This window comes from Acanthochromis polyacanthus, chromosome 7, assembly GCF_021347895.1.
Source record: "Acanthochromis polyacanthus isolate Apoly-LR-REF ecotype Palm Island chromosome 7, KAUST_Apoly_ChrSc, whole genome shotgun sequence".
Classification (NCBI taxonomy): Eukaryota; Metazoa; Chordata; class Actinopteri; family Pomacentridae; genus Acanthochromis; species Acanthochromis polyacanthus.
Genome location: NC_067119.1, coordinates 9,890,615 through 9,911,923, shown reverse-complemented (window position 1 = coordinate 9,911,923; position 21,309 = coordinate 9,890,615). Strand labels below are relative to the sequence as shown.

At 41.6% G+C, this 21,309-nt stretch overlaps 1 protein-coding gene and 1 pseudogene across 4 annotated transcripts in view; both read left to right on the top strand.

Annotated features, from left to right (window-relative positions):
- The window catches only part of si:dkey-13n15.2 (protein transport protein Sec24C), a 65,324-nt gene that overhangs the window by 4,813 nt on the left and 39,202 nt on the right, over window positions 1-21,309 (top strand). For 2 of the 4 annotated variants that reach the window (XM_051950908.1, XM_051950906.1), the window contains exon 1: window positions 20,232-20,320. Coding sequence is in view for 1 of the 4 variants with exons in the window: in XM_051950907.1 (XP_051806867.1) it covers window positions 170-249; window positions 841-921; window positions 1,053-1,112; window positions 1,219-1,302; window positions 1,385-1,483; window positions 5,553-7,443; window positions 8,421-8,585; window positions 9,704-9,948 (2,705 nt within the window). In the remaining 3 variants the exon portion in view is untranslated. Of the gene's footprint in view, window positions 1-169; window positions 250-840; window positions 922-1,052; window positions 1,113-1,218; window positions 1,303-1,384; window positions 1,484-5,552; window positions 7,444-8,420; window positions 8,586-9,703; window positions 10,466-20,231; window positions 20,321-21,309 lie in introns of those variants that run through there. The other 2 variants (XM_051950907.1, XM_051950909.1) reach the window with 2 other exon arrangements.
- Window positions 17,548-20,654, top strand: LOC110945407 (E3 ubiquitin-protein ligase TRIM35-like; annotated as a pseudogene).

Here is a 21,309-nt window from a genome sequence, read left to right as displayed (position 1 = left end):
TTGGCTGAAGACAAAAGGACAAGTCACACGTTGGTCTTGTAGAGAAACATCAACATGACATTTCAACACACTGCAGATTATTTTATTTGTTTAAATGAGTGTTGCAGGGATGAAACTGTACAAAACTACATGTGCTTGTTGTTTAACCTGCTCCTCTTTTTTCCTCCAGGAGCTGTAAACGAGTCTGTCCCAGACACAGGTGTGCATTCTGACAAAGAGCCATTACAAGAGGGGAATATGCTTCCATTGGTGAGGAAATCCACAGCAAACACCAGAACTCCTTCCAGAAGAAAGTTTTCTTGCTTGGTTTACTTTTTTGTTCAGATGTTCATAAGTAATTTTACATACTGTTTAAAGGTTTGGGGTCACTTAGAATTGTCCTTTTTTTGAAAGAAAAACATTTTTTTCAATGAAAATAACATTAAATTAATCAGAAATAGAGTCTAGACATTGTTAATGTGGTAAATGACTATTCTAGCTGGAAACAGGTGATTTTTAATGGAATATCTCCATAGGGGTACAGAGGAACATTTCCAGCAACCATCACTCCTGTGTTCTAATGCTACATTGTGTTAGCTAATGGTGCTGAAAGGCTAATTGATGATAAGAAAGTCCTTGTGCAGTTATGTTAGCACATGAATAAAAGTGAGTTTTCATGGAAAATTAACCCCAAACTTTTGAACACTAGTGTAGCTGTTTGCTCCTGTAGAGGTTCACGCTGTAAAGTCACTTTGAACACTTGAGTGAATTTTGCCAGTCAGCTGCCATCGTGTCCAAGTAGAACTACGTAACTGTGAACTTCCATACCTTCATGTTGTACCTTTGTTTGTCTTCCTTTAGATGAGCAGTGATGGACGACGTTCAGTACTTTTACATCAGCGGGCACAACTCCTTAAACAACTGGCAGAGATGGATAAAATTGTAAGTGTGTTTTTTTCAAACAGCTGTAAGCCAGTACTACTTTAAAGTAACTATATGTTTTTAAATGCCTATTATTGAGACTGTTAGAGGTACTTGTACACAGTTAATTTGACTTCATGTCCTGCATTAAGCTGGACTCATTACCTCCAGATGGCAGCAATGATGGACACTCTGCACACACAGCTGTCCAGGTGAGTTTAGAGGTTTTTTTTATGCTGTTTGGTTTGCAGTGAACAGTTTATATCAGAAATACATACTTTTTAAAAAATATACATCCCCTTTTTTCCACTTTTGTAGTCTTCTCCATCAATGGATGATTCATCTCGATGTGAACAGATGAAAACCAGTGACGCACACCAAGTTCAGCAGTCTGCAGGGAAGGTAACTCTGCTTACAGTTAATAACTATGCATAAATGCCTCCTTCTTTATGTGTACTTATCAGATTGCTGTTTGTTTTTACAGTCACATCCTTCAGCAGATTGTTCATCTCCTCCGTTCTATGATGATGGAAATGAGACCTATGATACGCTGGACGATCCAATGTCGGCAGAGGAATCAGTGGTAGTTATCTGCTTTTTTGTGTTTTTATGTTAATTCTCCTGAAAAGACATTATCATGATCATACATTTAAATTTTTTCTATTTTGTTCAACTGATCATAATTCCCATTTTCCATTTTGCTGCATTTGTATGTTTAAGTTATGTGATATGCACTGTAGATATGAGTAAATATCAGGCATTAATGTCTTCAACAACAGCATTAAACCTGAAATAATAAGTCAATTTAACAAGTAGTTAACTGAAAACTAATCACCAAATAGCTTGTGGTTTGTACACAGACAAGTTATTTGTCCTGCAAAACAAAACAACTAAATTCTCCAGTGCCAGCTGATCATTTCTATTAATTTTGGTGTTTGTTTTTGTCTTATATGACAGTAAATTGAACATCTTCAGGTTGTTTTCTGCTGGTCGATCAATTAAGACACTGGAAATCCAGAGAGTGGGGAGAAGTGTTATTGACACTTAATGTTACACTATGCAGGGATTTAGGTAACCTTTATGGCTCCTCCTATCTTTCAGAATAACAAATAAAATGTTGTCTAGTGGTTGTATCACAGCAGTTATGTTCTCAAGGGCAAAAAACAGCATGGTGTCTGCCTTGTACAATGGCGGGTTTAGTCTGAATGCTGCCTTTATACATCTGTGACAGACAGCAGAGGAAGAGAGATGAAGACAGCAGATTATCTTGTTGCTGTGTTTACTGTTTTCCTTTAAGTCCCTACCTCATCTGTGTGCTGTTCTTGGCTGGAGGTTTCACATCCACAGGCCAGAGGCTACAGGCCAGAAACAGCAAAATGGGAAGAAAATAACAAAAAAGCAGAGAGCAGGTTTTCTGTAGATACATACTCCTCCATGCAGTACTTGTGGATTACAGGTGATGATTAATAGGGATCAAATTTTGTGTAAGTCATGATATTGTTTTTACAGTAAATCCTGCTTGGTATAGATTTAAAGTTTAAAGATACTGCAAACAGTTCATGGGCTAAATATTGAACAGATGTGGTCATGCGTATTGTTTACTGACAAGGTAAGAAAACATGAGTATTAAATGCAGATTATACCATTAAAAATAATAAGTTGAGTTGCAGTTTCAGTTTGAGTTTGCAAGTTTTTTTTTAAATGAAGTGCAATGTGATTATTCTGAACTGAAGCAAATAAACTCATTTCCTACTAAATTCACTTTTGTTCTATAGTCAAGGCTGCAGCATTTAACATCCTACACATCAATAAAATTAGCTTAAATTATTTACTGCATTATTGAAAATACTAAGATACTGTAGTCTCAATCTGGTTAAGTTGTACAGTGGGTACGAAAAGTAGTTAGACCCCTTGAAATTTTTCACTCTGTGTCATTGCAGCCATTTGCCAAAATCAAAAAAGTTCATTTTATTTCTCATTAATGTACACTCAGCACCCCATCTTGACAGAAAAAAACAGAAATGTAGGAATTTTTGCAAATTTATTAAAAAAGAAAAACTGAAATATCACATGGTCATAAGTATTCAGACCCTTTGCAGCGACATTCATATTTAACTCACATGCTGTCCATTTCTTCTGATCCTCCACAAGATGTTTCTGCTTCTTTATTGGAGTCCAGCTGTGTTTAATTAAACTGATTGGACTTGATTAGGAAAGGCACACACCTGTCTATATAAGACCTTACAGCTCACAGTGCATGTCCAACACGGTCTCACGGGGATTCGTGAAACTGTCACGTCAGTTTTTGTTTCGGTTTCGTGCGCACCAACACGATGTCGTCATGTTTTTCGTGCTGCTCACCACGAGCGAAACCCGCTGTGGTAATCACATCTGAAAGTGGTTTATACCGGCGGATTTATGACGATCTAAGTTGTCCATTGGCGTTTGCGGCCGCCGCTTCGGCCGCCGCACATTCTTTAAATTCCTATGCAAATTCGGCGGATTCATGACGATCTAAGCTGTCCATCGGCGTTTGCGGCCGCGGCCGCCATTGCGGCCGCCGGACATCCGGCCACAACAGCGGCCGGATCACATCTGAAAGTGGTTTATACCGGCGGATTCATGACGATTTAAGCTGTCCATCGGCGTTTGCGGCCGCCGCCGCGGCCGCTGCTGCAACCGGATGTCTGGCGGCTGCAATGGCTGCTGCGGTGGCAGCCGCAAACGCCGATGGACAGCTTAAATCGTCATGAATCCGCCGAATTTGCATAGGAATTTAAAGAATGTCAAGGTTCTTAAGAGCACAGTGGCCTCCATAATCCTCAAATGGAAGAAGTTTGGGACGACCACAACTCTTCCTAGACCTGGCCGTCCAGCTAAACTGAGCAATGGTGGGAGAAGCGCCTTGGTGAGAGAGGTAAAGAAGAACCCAAAGATCACTATGGCTGAGCTCCAGAGATGCAGTCGGGAGATAGGAGAAAGTTCCACAAAGTCAACTATCACTGCAGCCCTCCACCAGTCGGGGCTTTATGGCAGAGTGGCCCGATGGAAGCCTCTCCTCAGTGCAAGACACATGAAAGCCCGCATAGAGTTTGCCAAAAAACACATGAAGGACTCCCAGACTATGAGAAATAAGATTCTCTGGTCTGATGAGACCAGGATTGAACTTTTTGGTGTTAATTCTAAGCGGTATGTGTGGAGAAAAGCAGGCACTGCTCATCACCTGCCCAATACAATCCCTACAGTGAAACGTGGTGGGAGCATCATGTTGTGGGGGTGTTTTTCAGCTGCTGGGACAGGACAACTGGTTGTAATTGAAGGAAGGATGAACGTGGCCAAGTACAGAGATATCCTGCAGGAAAACCTCTTCCAGAGTCCTCAGGACCTCAGACTGGGCCAAAGGTTCACCTTTCAACAGGACAATGACCCTAAGCACACAGCTAAAATAACAAAGGAGTGGCTTCAGAACAACTCTGTGACCGTTCTTGACTGGCCCAGCCAGAGCCCTGACCTAAACCCAATTGAGCATCTCTGGAGAGACCTCAAAATGGCTGTCCACCAACGTTCACCATCCAACCTGACAGAACTGGAGAGGATCTGCAAGGAAGAATGGCAGAGGATCACCAAATCCAGGTGTGAAAAACTTGTTGCGTCATTCCCAAGAAGACTCATGGCTGTACTAGCTGAAAAGGTTGATTCTACTCAATACTGAGCACAGGGTCTGAATACTTATGACCATGTGATATTTCAGTTTTTCTTTTTTAATTTGCAAAATTTCTACATTTCTGTTTTTTTTCTGTCAAGATGGGGTGCTGAGTGTCCGTTAATGAGAAATAAAATGAACTTTTTTGATTTTGGCAAATGGCTGCAATGACACAGAGAGTGAAAAATTTCAAGGGGTCTGAATACTTTTCGTACCCACTGTAGGTGTTCGTTATTCAGGAGTAGAGTTAGCTAAAACCTAAACTGCCTGAAATGATTGAATGATTTTCTTTTCTCCTTGGAATTCTGATATTTGTGGCTTTTTAGGGAATAGAAAGAGGGAATAATATTGATTTCAGATTTCAATAATAGTTTGTTAAAGGTGACAATGCCAGTGACTGAAACTCTTAAATCTGGTGTCCAGTTCTGTAGCTTGAGAACAATTCAGTGCTGGAATTAAAGAGGTATTCATTGTTCGATGTTTGTGAGACTCGACTGTACCAAAATATAAACACTACTGATTGAAAGGAAATGAAGATGATTGATCGCGTTCGCTTGTTTGAAGTTCTCTTTTATGGAATTAGCTGTGGTAAGTTAAAGAAAATATAAAATCTTATTAGAACTATAAAATCTTAAATAAAAATCAACTAAATACTAGTATTTACAGCCATGGCCATAAGTTTGGACACAAGTACCATGACGCTTGTGAATCTTAGAAAATACCACAAAATTGTCACTTACAATATAAATACCAGTCATAGCCATCAACCAAGATGGCTATGACTGGTATTTATATTGTAAGTGACAATTTTGTGGTATTTTCTAAGATTCACAAGCGTCATGGTACTTGTGTCCAAACTTATGGCCATGGCTGTAGTAGTGCTGTGTTTGCATCAGCCAGAGATTGCTGATGGTCTTGTTTTAAAAACAGTTCTTGTTACTTTTTTCAGAAAGAGGATAATTCTTCAGCTGAGTCGTGTGACGACAACGATCCCGATTACTTACCTGACAGTGACAGTGACTTTCCTGATCCCCCGACCAAGACTGAGGACTGTTCCTCAGATGAAATCAGCCACGGCAGTCCTTCAACCCCCACGGATGAAACGCCTCCTCGTCCAGGGAAAAAGGGTGGCAAATCAGAAACTTCTGAGTGTAAGGAAGAAAATGTCACACCTCCAAAAAAGACACGTGAAACTAGTCGGAAGATGCTTTCAGAAACTCTTGTACTGCCATGTTCAAATTCCAAAAGCCAGCGTGTTTATGACAAGAAGAACTACTGTTTGTTTTGCGCAAAGCCAGTGGGCAAAATGTCTCGTCACCTGGAGACACTTCACAGCGACAGAGCAGAGGTCGCCGCAATATTTCAATATCCCAAACATTCCAGAGAAAGACGGAAGATATTGAACAAGCTAGTGAATCAAGGAAACTTTGAACATAATAAAATTGTTTTGAAAACTGGAAAGGGACAACTGGTTGTACGAAAGCGGCCAAGTCGAACGGCACAAGCCCAAGACTATCTCCACTGTCTTTACTGTCAAGGTCTTTTAGCAAAGAAAAATATGTTCAAACACATGCAGAAATGCCCGGAGAAAGAGAAAAATGACACTGATACAGACTACAGAAAAAAGCGCATTGCATCACGATGTATGCTTCAGACTGTAAACTGCGCAGATCTCGGCATAAATGACACCCTTAAGAACATAATTGGTGACATGCTGAACGACGAAGTGACAAAAGCCGTCATAGACGACAGGATCATCCTGCAGTATGCAGAGCAAATGTTTGATCAGTATGGCCGTGATGAGAAGAAGTATCATTACATACGACAAAACCTTCGTCACGTGGGTAGACTTGTGCTGGAAGCTCAGAAGATAACCCCTATGCAGAGCTTGGAGGACTTTTTTCACCCCTCAAACTTCCGTCACGTGGTGTCTGCAGTGAACGTCCTGGCAGGCTACGACTCGGAGCACAAAACCTACAGCACACCTTCACTTGCACTCAAGCTCGGCTGCAGCCTGCAGAAGACGTGCGGCATTGTTGAGGCCAACGCGATGAAGAGCGGCGACACGAAACTGGCAGAGTCTGCAAAGAACTTCATCTCTGTGTATCGGAAGAAATGGAATAAGCTCATTTCTTCAGGTGCATTGTCAGCTCTCAGAGAAACTAAATCGCGCACAGATAAGCAGGTGCCTCTTGCTGAAGATGTGAAACGCCTGCAGTTTCACCTTGAGAAGAGTCATGTTGCTGCTGAGAAGAAACTCAGCGAGAGCCCTTCAGCAGAAGCCTACGCTGCACTGGCCAGAGTGATACAGGTTCGGACAATCGTCTTCAACAGGAGGAAACCTAGAGAGGTTTCATCAGTTCATGTAACAGCTTTCATGTCCCGGAAGAAGTCGGACGTGCCCGATGACATGGACGTGTCCGTTTCCGATGTGGAAAGAACCATGTGTGGGTTCTTCAGTAGAGTTGACATACGAGGAGACTGTGGGAGAAAGGTGCCTATTTTTCTAAAGCCCTCATTTATCTCGGCGTTGGAGCTTCTCGTTAGTGTTCGCGAAGCATGTGGCATCCCCAGTAAGAACCCTTTTCTCTTTGCCCGACCAAATGCTATGGCCGCCTACAAGGGGACAGACAGCATCCGGGGATTTGTTAAAGAATGTGGAGCCACAAACCCCGAAGCGCTGACATGGAGAAAGATGCTGAAGCACTTCTCAACAATGCTGCTGATCATGAACCTCGATGAAAACGAGGCCGACCAAATTTTAGGCCCCGATAATCAAGTCCAGGTGCTGCAACAGAACAGCAACGCGACGCTGGACGAATCTGGAATGGAGGTCGGAGGTAATCATCTTTTAGTTTGTTGTGATTCATTAGTGCAAAAGCCAAAATGTAGCGTTAAATTCAGTGGTTAAAAATCTGTTCAGTTTGGGGTAGAGTGCTACTTGGTTATGCAGTTTCTAACAACACAATTATTACTTGACATCAGTGTTTTGGCAGCCTTATAGTTTGATTTAGACTGCAGAACCAAGATTTCCAAACATTGTTTATCATGTAGTTTGATGCACATATCACCATTCTTAGCAAAGTATCATGTTTTTAAGCTCAAGAAGATGGCTGTCCCCCTGAGTGGAGAATACACACCATGACGTACTCATGATGAATGATTTGTTGTCATCGCCTGCTGTTTAATTCATTACACATTTCTGCCACTCTCTGAAGAACCAAATGTATATGCAGGAAACTAGAATACTTGGGAATATTGTCGAAAGATATTAACTTTAGTTTAATGGCAGCAATCCAAGGCATTCAGCATCTTTTTGTCATTTCAGAGATGTCGCTCCCCTGATTTCTTTTCTCAGCGGGAAAACTGATGAAATATAATATAAATTTTTAAAAACCCGGTTTGGTTTATTTTCCCGACTGAACTAGAAATCACACATGATCATTTCAAGAAGCATCAGAATATTTGTTGGAGATAACATGCCTGTCAGGTTGGTTTGGGGTTTAGAGAGTAAAATAGTTTCATCGCACTTTCAAACCGACTCATATCGAGTAGTTTTAAGTTGTGAGTTTAATTAATATCCTGAAGCAAATGAGTAGATATTTCTGTTGGAACACAGCTGAAAATCAAATAGTCGGTCAGCTGACACAGAGCTGAATGTTACATGGGCCTTGTGGATCTGGTCACTCAGCTGTTTGACTTATGAAACAAATACAGCATCCATGACCAAATAGCTGGTCATCCATGTGCAGGAATGTGTGACTCATAAGGACATACAATCACAACGACACTAATTTGTGGTTTGTTTTCATTACAGCAGGAACACAACCTGGAAGAAAACAACCAGCTGCGTCTTGGGATCACAGTGGAAGCTCCAGCTCAGGCAACAAGTTTTATCATCAGCAAGCGTGTGGAGCAACGACAAGCACCAACACAACCACACCTTCCAAATCTGTCAGATCAGGACCACAAAGAAATAAAGGTAGTTTCTTTTAGCTGTTTGTGGCTGAATTTGACAGTACTAGTCAAGCTTATGTCATAGAAAAAAAAATGTGAAAAATAATTATTTAGATTATATCAAACAGCTATATTTTGAGCACAAAACTTTAGAAGCACTAATATTCAGAGCAGTGTGGGCAAAGTGTCACAGGGTTTACTCACAAAATACGATATCGTGCAGTGTTTTGTTAAACTGACCGTCATTATGTGAGAACTAAAAGCTCCACCTCGAACAGATGTTACATAAATACAAGTACATTGTGCTGATTAAACCTTTTTCACACTTTTTCTTTGACAGTGTTTCTCCTGTACATTATTAATAATTTTAGTTGAGTAAACAGTTGAAGTAGACAGAGAGTTTGTGTCCAAATCATAAAACTCCTGTGATTTTCTGAATGCTGCTCTGACTGTTGCAGTCAGCTGACTAATGATTACTTCTAGTCATTAACCCATGTTTGTATCGTTTACCTCTGTGTGTTTGCTGCTCACACACCTGGGTTAGCTAGGGATGAACTCCGCAGTCAGACTGTGGTGAGAGAGCAGGTCAGGGAAAAAAGAAATAAAGCAACAGAATTATTATTTAAGTACTCAAGCTTAAGAGCTTTATTAATTTGTCAATTCACTTTCTTGGCGTTGGTTGTCTTGCTGCTCACATCTGCTGGATGTTTGTTGTCTTTTTCTACAAGTTAAACGTTTTATTTGCATGTCTGCACATCTATACCAACCATCCCTCATAACATTATTTAGACACACTGGCAAGCAAAAACCAAACATTCCAGCTTGAAAATACAGCAACAGAAAACACAAACATGTCCAAAACTAAGCTAAATCCTGAACCTAGTGTGTCTGGTCCTCATCATAACTAGCCAGTAATGAAGACAATTTGTATATTTGTTTTGGAATTTCTGTGATTTTTTTTTTTTAATTTGGAGCCTTAATTTAAAGAAATGTAATAAATTTGCTTTGAGCTTCGAACATTGATGCAGCAGATTCTCATTTGTGCAAGTCAAGGAGAAGTTCAAAGGGTGGAAAACTGTATTTTTATCCCTGATGGCAGAAGCTGGCTTGAGTTCATTCATTTCTCTTTCTGTCCCCTTGCAGACTCTTGCTATAAACCCAAACAGAAATGGGATGAAGCTGAGGTTCGAGCAGTGGAAAGACACTTGATGAGTTTCATCCGAAGACACAAGTTGCCTGGGAAAGACGACTGCATCCAGTGTCTGGAGGCTGAGCCGAAAGCACTGAAGACCCGTTCGTGGAAAGGTGTAAAGGACTACATCAGAAACAGGATCACTGCCCTGCAAAGACAAAGTGGTCACTCCCACAAATCATCCAAAAAGACTTAAGACTTAAAACCCTGGTAGAGAAGTGGATGGGATTTGTTGTCGATTGCTAAACCTGTTTTGTGCAACTGCAGCCACTTCTGTTTACTCATCCTTCATCATGTTACGTCGTTATTTGTCTTTTATCTTCTCATCAGTGTCCACCTCCATCTTTTTCACAGCACTGCAAGCATCGTGGCCAAGAAAAAGTTGATTTTTGATCATTTTTATTTTTGCTGTGAATGGGTTGCAGCTGTTCTCTGTCCCTGCTCTTACTTCTTCTGATTACGGATTTTTAGTTTGATTCATTTTGTCAAGTTCGTTTAGCAGAGACGGTTCGGAAACGCTGATAAATGATGATGAGGATGTTATACGGATTCCGCCGATGGCAAATTGTTGAGATTGACCAATTCATGTGGTGTACAGTCTTTGGTTGCTCGGTTTGGTATACTGGCATGTGGTATTTTGTTCTACTTTGTGTAACAGTTTACCAAAAATGAAGTAGCAGGAATAAAATTTCAGCAGTCTTTATGAACAAAGAGATGAGTAGTATTATTCCAGTTAGTTGAGCTACTCGAATTCTGGTAACTTTGCATGTATAAATCCTAACAGGCAGTGGAAGACGTTTATTTGCTCCACAGTAACAGTAGCAGCAGCCGCAAAGACTTCAAATTGCCTAAAAATACAAGAGTACTAGCAGCGTAATGCATTAATCATTTCAAAGTAAAAGCATTCATTTGACAGGTGCTTGCACTGTTACCTTGTTATATATTTTTTGTAAAGGCGATTGGTTCTAAAAACATGCAAGCAAGATTTGAATGCTGTAGCTTGTCAAGGAGGACCTAGTATATTTATACCTTTGGAATTAATCCATAAAATTTACTGTATTTTCTTAAGAGAAAGAAGCCAAAGCTTTGTAGTGCAGTGAAAAGTAAAATATTCTGAAACGAGGTGGAGATGATAAAGTAGTATTTCTGCTCAAAAACCTGGAATTTGCATGTTAGATAGTAGTGCTGCTGACAAAGAACAAGTGAAGTATAATAATTGATTTTTTAATAGAATTTTTGAACTTAACATCTGGGAAAAACTGCCTCAATTTGATTCTTTAGTCCAATATGGGACAAGGATTCTTTCACTTTGGGAACGTCTGACAGGGATGTACACTGACAGTCATTAAAACTTTGAGACCATATTTTTCAACATAATTTTTATTTTCCATCCATCCATCCATCCATCTTCTTCCGCTTCATCCGAGGTCGGGTCGCGGGGGCAGCTCTCTCAGCAGTGATGTCCAGACCTCCCGATCCACGCACACCTCCTCCAAACTGTCTGGGGGATCCCGAGGCGTTCCCAGGCCAGCCGAGAGACATAGTCCCTCCAGCGTGTCCTAGGTCTTCCCCGGGGTCTCCTCCCAGTGGGACGTGCCTGGAACACCTCCCGAGAGAGGCGTCCAGGGGGCATCCGAAACAGATGCCCAAGCCACCCAAGCTGGCTCCTCTCAATGCGGAGGAGCAGCGGGTCTACTCCGAGCTCCTCCCGGGTGACCGAGCTCCTCACCCTATCTCTAAGGGAGCGCCCAGCCACCCTGCGGAGGAAACTCATTTCGGCCGCTTGTATCCGCGATCTTGTCCTTTCGGTCATAATCCAGTTTTCATGACCATAGGTGAGGGTGGGAACGTAGATCGACCGGTAAATCGAGAGCTTTGCCTTCTGACTCAGCTCCTTCTTCCCCACAACAGTCCGATACAACGCCCGCATCACTGCAGACGCTGCACCGATCCGTCTGTCAATCTCTCGCTCCATCCGCCCCCCACTCGTGAACAAGACCCCGAGATACCTGAACTCCTCCACTTGGGGGAGGGACACCCCACCGACCTGAAGGGGGCAAAGTACCTTTTTCCGGTCGAGAACCATGGCCTCGGATTTGGAGGAGCTGATCCCCATCCCGGCCGCTTCACACTCGGCTGCGAACCGCCCCAGTGCGCACTGAAGGTCCTGATTCGATGAAGCCAACAGGACAACGTCATCTGCAAACAGTAGAGACGAGATCCTGTGGTTCCCGAACCGGACTCCTTCCGGCCCCTGACTGCGCCTAGAAATTCTGTCCATAAAGATAACGAACAGAACCGGAGACAAAGGGCAGCCCTGGCGGAGACCGACGCGCACCGGGAACAGGTCCGACTTACTGCCGGCTATACGGACCAAATTTTTATTTTGAAGCCTGAAACTGGATTTTCTTCATATGAATCATTTGTTTAGCATATTGGCACACAGAAACAAAAATATAAAGTTTCAAGAATGATTTCAAAATAAAGAATTTCACAAAAGAAAACGGTACCTCCCAAACACAAAGTCACAACAGTCAATTCTGAGTATGGTCTCCATTTGCTTCGATGCAGGCAGCAATCCGTCGGCGCATGCTTTGGGCCAGACTTCTGATTGTGGGTTGGGAACAGCCCATACGCCTGGCTACGTCACTGTAGCTCAAACCGGCCTCCACCATACCCAGTGCCCGGAGATGTTGTTCATGTGATAGACGCGGCATGATGCTGTTCACTGGACTAACAATGGTGGCCTTTTTTGGGCCTTTATATAGGCCTTCAAAACCCATTCTCAAATTGTGCAGATACTGAGTATTGCTTGGTGTGTATTTGGTTCACTTTTGCAAAGTGACCAACCCATGTGCAATGAATCATGACAAAATGACAACTCATCATTATTTCAACTACCAGGGCACTAGATTATCAGTAAATCCACAATGAATAATTATAACCCCCCTACAAGTAGAATTCTGCGTACATTTCTACTTCAAAGTTTCTATTGACTGTCAGTATACAATCGGGGCTGAAAGGAAACTGCAAATAATAGGAGAATTATATGATCCAATCAGTAAATATACACACGTGGACAAAATTGTTGGTACCCCTCAGTTAAAGAAGGAAAAACCCACAATTCTCACTGAAATCACAAGAAACTCACAAAAGTAACAATAAATAAAAATTTATTGAAAATGAAATAATTAAAAATCAGCCATCACTTTTGAATTGTTGATTAACATAATTATTAAAAAAAAAAAAACTAATGAAACAGGCCTGGACAAAAATGATGGTACCCATAACTTAATATTTTGTTGCACAACCTTTTGAGGCAATCACTGCAATTAAACGATTTCTGTATTTGTCAATGAGAGTTCTGCAGCTGTCAACAGGTATTTTGGCCCACTCCTCATGAGCAAACAGCTCCAGTTGTCTCAGGTTTGATGGGTGTCTTCTCCAAATGGCATGTTTCAGCTCCTTCCACATATGTTCAATGGGATTCAGATCTGGGCTCATAGAAGGCCACTGCAGAATAGTCCAACGCTTTTCTCTCAGCCATTCTTGGGCGTTTTTGGCTGTGTGTTTTGGATCGTTGTCCTGTTGGAAGACCCATGACCTGCGACTGAGACCAAGCTTTCTGACACTAGGCAGCACATTTCTCTCCAGAATGCCTTGATAGTCTTCAGATTTCATCGTACCTTGCACACTTTCAAGACACCCTGTGCCAGATGCAGCAAAGCAGCCCCAAAACATTACTGAGCCTCCTCCATGTTTCACCGTAGGGACAGTGTTCTTTTCTTCGTATGCTTGGTTTTTGAGTCTATGAACATAGAGTTGATGTGCCTTACCAAAAAGCTCCAGTTTGGTCTCATCTGTCCAAAGGACATTCTCCCAGAAGCTTTGTGGCTTGTCAACATGCATTTTTGCAAATTCCAGTCTGGCTTTTTTATGAGTTTTTTTCAGCAGTGATGTCCTCCTTGGTCGTCTCCCATGAAGTCCACTTTGGCTCAAACAACGACGAATGGTGCGATCTGACACTGATGTACCTTGGCCTTGGAGTTCACCTTTAATTTCTTTGGAGCTTGCTCTGGGCTCTTTGGATACAATTCGAACGATCCGTCTCTTCAATTTGTCATCAATTTTCCTCTTGCGGCCACGTCCAGGGAGGTTGGCTACTGTCCCGTGGGTCTTGAACTTCTGAATAATATGAGCCACTGTTGTCACAGGAACTTCAAGCTGTTTAGAGATGGTCTTATAGCCTTTACCTTTAAGATGTTTGTCTATAATTTTTTTTCGGATGTCCTGGGACAATTCTCTCCTTCACTTTCTGTTGTCCATGTTCAGTGTGGTACACACCTTTTCACCAAACAGCAGGGTGACTACTTGTCTCCCTTTAAATAGGCAGACTGACTGATTATGAGTTTGGAAACACCTGTGATGTCAATTAAATGACACACCTGAGTTAATCATGTCACTCTGGTCAAATAGTTTTCAATCTTTTATAGAGGTACCATCATTTTTGTCCAGGCCTGTTTCATTAGTTTGTTTTTTTAAATAATTATGTTAATCAACAATTCAAAAGTAATGGCTGTTTTTGATGATTTAATTTTCAATAAATTTTTATTTATTGTTACTTTTGTGAGTTTCAAGTGATTTCAGTGAGAATTGTGGGTTTTTCCTTCTTTAACTGAGGGGTACCAACAATTTTGTCCACGTGTGTATGGTGCGATTTATAGAAATAGCAAATAAATATATCCTGTAAACAGTTTTTTGTATATCTTCAACTGAGAAGCTTCATTAGAGAATAACAAACTTAGTCACTACCAAGCAACCTCTTCTCAACGTTGAGAAAGTAATAGTGATGGATTGTGAGGAAAGCAGCTTAATATTGAAGATATATAATCATCCGGTAGATTAATCCTATTTAAACAGGCTTGAGGCTTGAATGGAGGACCTACATGAAGACCAACATCCAGAAATGGGAAAAACATGCACCACAACACAATCACAAACATAACAGATTATTAGAAAGAAGCAACTAGTTTTTTGAAGAGAAGTTTGGGTGAACTGATTTAATAACTGATAACTGATTTAATGAGCCATTCGCAGTTTCACTGTACCGGCCTTGGGACACCCTCTACGGTGTCCAGTTTTGTCCAAGAACCCTTTAAGATGTGTACACTATTCTAAGAGTAATCAATGAGTCAGACTTTATTTGTATAGCACTTTTAATATGAGCGAAATGTAACACTAGGTGCTTTACAGAAGAAATAACAAGACTATAAAAACATCAGGTCCAACTTTTTAAAAACCAACATGGCTCAGCTTTTTTTTTTCTTTAAACAGAACTCTCCAACTTTTCTCTGATGATTTCAGCTTCCGATGGGTCGTTTTTGCTTCGTTTCATAATGAGAAACTAACATTGAATGATGAAATTTTGATCTTATTGGTTATTTTGGTGTTGGTAAATTGATGCATACATACACATATCACAGATGTGTGATAAATGATGTTGAAATCAATAGAATATTATTATTATTATTTTGCATGTAGTTGTAGTAGGCTTATACTTTGAAAGAAAATGCCGGAATGTGTTGCCGTAATTCCCGCTAGCTTTGATGCTAATTTGCAGTAAAACTCGAGGTAACGGACACTGTGGCGGCTAAAATCTTCATGTTAAAGATGTAATCTTTTCTCGGCATGGATTATTACGTTAATCCCCTTCACTCCTAATGGAGCATAGGGCCTCAACAGTAGCTCTCCACTTCCCCCGGTCTCTGGCTTTCCTCTTGGCTTCCTCACAAGACAGGCCGATGGTCTTCAGCTCATCGATGACGGATCGTCTCCATGTCTGCTTTGGGCGCCCACGCTTCCTCTTGCCTTGAGGGTTCCATTCAAGTGCCTACCTGGTTACGTTTGCAGGTTCCTTCCTCAGCGTGTGGCCGACCCATCACGACTTTCTCCTCCTGATCTGGACAGCCATAGGCTCTTGGTTGGCCCGAGTACACAGGTCGGTGTTTGACACTCTGTCGAACCACTTAACGTTGAGGATCTGCTGGAGACACTTGTTGATGAAGGTCTGGATCTTTTGGAGCTTCTGTTGATGACCCTCCATGTTTCAGAGCCATACATGAGGACGGATTTGACATTTGAACTGAAGATGCGGAGTTTGGTGCGGGTTAAGATAGCAGTGGCCTTCCACACTGGTTGAAGGATGGCAAAGGCCTGGCGCGCTTTCTTAATTCTGGCCGAGAAGTCCTCATCTGTTAGCCTAGCCACGCTAGACCCTTGTTTCTGAAGGCACAAGAGTCTGGGCACGCTCGACAGGGTGGGAGGCGGGCTAAAAGGTTGTCTATCAAATCACTCTGCAGCAATTGGGTAGGTATACAACCAATCAGCGCAACGAATAGGCTCCTAGAGCGCCGGAAATCAGAGGATGCGGTAGTTCGGTGAAGCCTTATTTATACAGTCAATGGGTGAAGCTCAAGTATATTCCAGACATGTTAACAGAAAGATTATTCAGAGTCGGTGCTAATGGAGCTCAACGACTGTTGTCGTTTTTGTTGTCGACCCTGGCAGAGAATTAAATTCGTTGCCGTGTGTTGTCTAGCGCGGCTAGGCTACTTGTTTCGGTTGTTTCTGTCAGAATCGTCGCGCCTCTGTCGTCACTTAGTTACGCCCGCCTTCTGACTCGACATTTCATGGTGATTCGTCCGGCCAGTTTTAGGAGAATCCAGCCTCGAGCCTTATGGAGGGTAACTAGACCCACCCTGGCAGAGAATTAAATTCGTTGCCGTGAGTTGTCTAGCACGGCTAGGCTACTCGTCTGTACCTCCTGTCTGGCTGAGTTTGCTGCCCAGGTAAACAAACTCCTGCATATCTTCCGTTGCCACTCCTTCGATGGTGATAGGGGCCTCCTGCCTGTTGTTTGTCCTGAGTACCTTTGTTTTATCTTGGCTGATGCTCAGTCCGACACGCTGCGAGGTTTCTCTCAGGGCGTCTACAAAAAAGTCATTTTTGTCCGAAAATCAAGAAAGACGTCATAGTTTTGTACGTCATTCGAAAATTGACGTCATAATTTAGTATGTCGTCCTAAAATGGACAAAAACATCATAATTTAGTATGTCGTCCGAAAATGGACAAAAAATGTCATAGCTTAGTATGTCATCCACAAAAAGCGTCATAGTTTAGTATGTTATCCGAAAATGGAAAAAAGTCATTATTTGTCCGAAAATAGACAAAAATGTCATAGTTTTGTATGTCGTTCAAAAATGGACAAAAAATGTCATAGTTTAGCGTGTCGTCTGAAAATTGACAAAAAAGTCATTTGTGGTCCGAAAATGGACAAAAAAGTAATTTTTTGGACAAAAACGTCATAGTTTAGTATGTCATCCGAAAATGTTTTCCTCAACTCCAGTCCGGTCCACTTTTTGGAGCGATCCGGTCCACGTTTTCCTCAACTCCAGTCCGGTCCACTTTTTGGAGTAACCGGTCCACGTTTTCCTCAACTCCAGTCCGGTCCACTCTTTGGAGCGATCCGGTCCACGTTTTCCTCAACTCCAGTCCGGTCCCCTTTTTGGAGCGATCCGGTCCACGTTTTCCTCAACTCCAGTCCGGTCCACTTTTTTGAGCGATCCGGTCCACGTTTTCCTCAACTCCAGTCCGGTCCCCTTTTTGGAGCGATCCGGTCCACGTTTTCCTCAACTCCACATTTTGGAGCGATACGATCTGGAAAACTGGAAATGATTCAACCGACATTGAGGTTGATGAAGTGAAAGTAAAGTTTGACTTCTACTTTTAAAAGACAATTGAAGACTCAATTGTTTATAGAACACCTAGGCACTTAATCTGACTCCACCTTAGGGGTAGAATAAGTCAGGTGGTCCAAAACCCAGCACTTATTTAGCGCTGACAAAGTAAAAAAAAAAAAAAAAAAAAAAGGGGGGGGGGTTGGCAATTCTTCTGCAACTTGATGGCAATACCTTTGACCAATCGCACTTGAAGCACTTTTTGCACTTACTACAGGTTTTTCCTTATGTCTGAATTCTTGCTTGTCTTGTACGTCGCTTTGGACAAAAGCGTCTGCTAAATGAAATTGTAGAATTGTAGACTTTGTTGGACGGAGCTGAGACGCCATTACAGGGATTGAGAGAAAACACATATTTGGAGGATTTTAAACAGAAAAGTGAAGAGACTGTAAACTGGTGAGTCCTGCTGTTAAAACCTGAGATGGCTGAGAAGGTTGCTCTTTTTGAAAGTTTCCTGAGTTGCCACGTGGTTTCGGAGACTTTCAGAGATCCTGTATCTCTGAGCTGCTACCACAGTTTCTGTTCAAGCTGCCTGCATAAATTCTGGGAACAAGCTAAAAATAAAAACTGTCCAATTTGCAAAAGAAAATCCTCTAAAGAAGATCTGGGCATAAACTTTGGACTGAAGGAACTGGCCGACTCCTTTGCTGGGAGACTGGAGCATCTGAAACAGAAAAAGTAAAGAAGAAAGTGGAGGTTGTGTGTAGTAAACATCCAGAAGAAGCTAAATTGTTCTGTAAAGATGAAGACAGAGCTGTTTGTACTGTCTGTGATTTTCCTCACCACCAGAATCACAAAGTGGTTCCTATAGAACAAGCAGTCAGTGACCTGAAGGACCAGCTGAAATCTGACTTAAAGTCTCTGCAGGACAAGAGGGATAAATACAAACAAGTGGAGGAAATGTACAACGATGTGATTCAACACTCCAAGAAGCAGCTGTTGTCCACAGAGAGGCAGATCAGAGCAGAGTTCAACAAGCTCCACCAGTTCCTGAAAGAGGAAGAGGAGTCTAGACTGGCAGCTCTGAGGGAGGAAGAGGAGCACAAGGGGAAGACTATCAGCAGAGAGATGAAGAGGATTCAGGAGCACATCTCCTCTCTGTCAGACAGCATCTCTGCTGTTGAAGAAGAGCTGCACAAACACAAGGTGGCGTTCCTCAGCACTTATAAAGACACTCAGACCAGAGCCGGAGCCCACAGCTCACTGTCAGATCCACAGCTGCTCTCAGGAGCACTGATAGATGTGGCCATCCAACAAAGACAGCTACCGGGCTTTGCAAAAGTTCTGTTACACGGTTTCATGATCTTTAAAGACGTTTACATGTCGGAGTGAAAAATTCCATTAAATAAACTGAAAGTTCTACCTTATAGGCAGGTGTCCTTAAGACAATTTTTTTTCTCAGGTGAAGTTGTATCAAGATGGAAGTCAAAAGAGTTGAGATATCTGCTCTCCTTTGTGCTGAACATCAGCCGGATGACCGTCCACAGAGTTGCGGAGAGGCTAAAGAATGGTGAAGATCTTTCAGGTCTTCACCATTCTTGAAAGATCATCTGAAAGATCTTCACCATTCTTCAGCCTCTCCGCGACTCTGTGGACGGTCATCCGGCTGATGTTCAGCTGCTAGGCTCTGTCAGACTTGTTGTGGCCAGCATGAAGGAGAGCAGATATCTCAACTCTTTTGACTTCCATCTTGATACAACTTCACCGGAGAAAAAAATTGTATTAAGGATACCTGCCTGTAAAGTAGAACTTTCAGTTTATTTAATGGAATTTTTCACTCCGACATGCAAACGTCTTTAAAGATCATGAAACCGTGTAACAGAACTTTTGCAAAGCCCAATAGCTGTCTTTGTTGGATTTGTTTTGAGAGGTCAGTTGAGTTTGGGCCTCCCTGGAAAATATGGTTTAGGAGTATCTATCTATCTATCTATCTATCTATCTATCTATCTATCTATCTATCTATCTATCTATCTGAGTATGTGTGATATATTCTTGACATAAAAGCCAAATTAAATTGACTGCCATCCAGTGTTGAAAAGCAATATAAAGCAAAAACCTTTGACAAGGGTGGATGTTTTTTTTATAGGCAATGTAAATGCCCCAGGGACAAAATTCAGCAGTTTAACATAAAGATATGGTGAAATTATTTCAACAAAGACCACGGTGCTACTTCAAGATTTCTGGACCTTTGCTTTTAAATGAGTTCAAAACTCCCCAAAAGAACAACTCAGCAGACTCATGCTAATGACCACCATTAGCACACGAGGGCTCAGTGACATCTGTGCATTTCAACGACCCCCACCGATACTCACAACGACCATCGTTGAGTAGTCAGATGAGTTTTGGTATCGGTCGTTGGAATAATAGCCCCGGACACACCTCACAGAGGTTTAAAAGCTGAGGCAACACCAACCACCACCAGAACTGAAGAAGCCTCTTGGATGAGAGGTGAAACGTCTTCAAGGAATTTTCTTAAAGTCCAGTGAATTGACTTAAACTACTTTGGATTTAAATGAGTCGTTTCATTGGTTATTCTTTGGAGTAAATGATCAGATTTTTGTTAAACCCCTGACTTATATCAGTTTTTTATTCGAGAAATTATTAGTAGTATTAGAAATTATTTTGTCAGAAGCATTTGTATCCTCTTGGTCCGTGTGTTATTTACACACCGACACTTATTGTTGTATATTGGTAAAACGATGCTTTTACTTTTAAGGTGTACGTGAGCGGACGTGATGTATAAACGACGGCCGCATCTTCCGCGATTGTCGGGTAAGCATGTTCCAAGTGTTCAAACAAAGTACTAACAATTAAATATATTATCTGCGCACATTTTTCTTCTTCTTTTAGTTCGGTCATTTTCAAATCTGGATTAGTTTTACGAATAACTAATTTTACAGCTGAGCGAGCTAACAGCGAATCAATGTAGCTAGCTAGCTACAGTACATCAGCTGTTAGCTTAGCTAGCAAGCTAAACGACTGATCGAGGGGGCTGTCGATTTGTGAGAATTTGCAATTTAAAGATAATTGTGAATCATCCTCTATACGAAACGGTGTTTAATTATTTTTTGGATGACAGTCTAATGCGGTATCCGGTCTTAAATGACCCTGCAAATGACGTTACGACTTTGTGTGAAGTAGCTTCGCAGCGGTCGGTTGATTCAAATTGCTAAAAACATGAAGTACTTTAGTTCAAGCTTAACCAGCACGTGAAGCTGTTTTCAAATGGGCTGCTATTTGGTTGATAGAAAATATCCTTATAACTGATCACAGTGAGATTAACCAGCGGGCACGACGTTGTTTAAACATTTTTTTAAATGTGTTTTCATTCCTGTGTGCATGAAATCATATTTACCTCCATTGTAATTGCAATAAGCCTCTTATAGACATATTTTTACAGACCTGAAATAAACCCGAGTGTATAGCCTTTTTTTACTACACGGGAGGAGAAAATTGAATAGTTTTTTGTTCTTTTTTTCCAATTTAATTGTCACTGCTTAGAGTACAAGTACTAAGACAACAAAATGTAATTCAGAGTCCAACCAGAAAGGCAAAAGAGGCAGGGAAAGTGCAGTGTAATGTAAAATGTCTAAATGAAAAATATTTATTACTGTTTAAAAGTGCTAGTATATATACCATGTGAGCAGTTTCAGCAGGATCTTTAGTAACTAACCACTAAAACCAGTTTCCTTTAGTTATTTCTTACATGGCAGCTCCAGAGGTGGATGATTTCTCTTTGCTTTTCTCTCATTTCCTGTTAA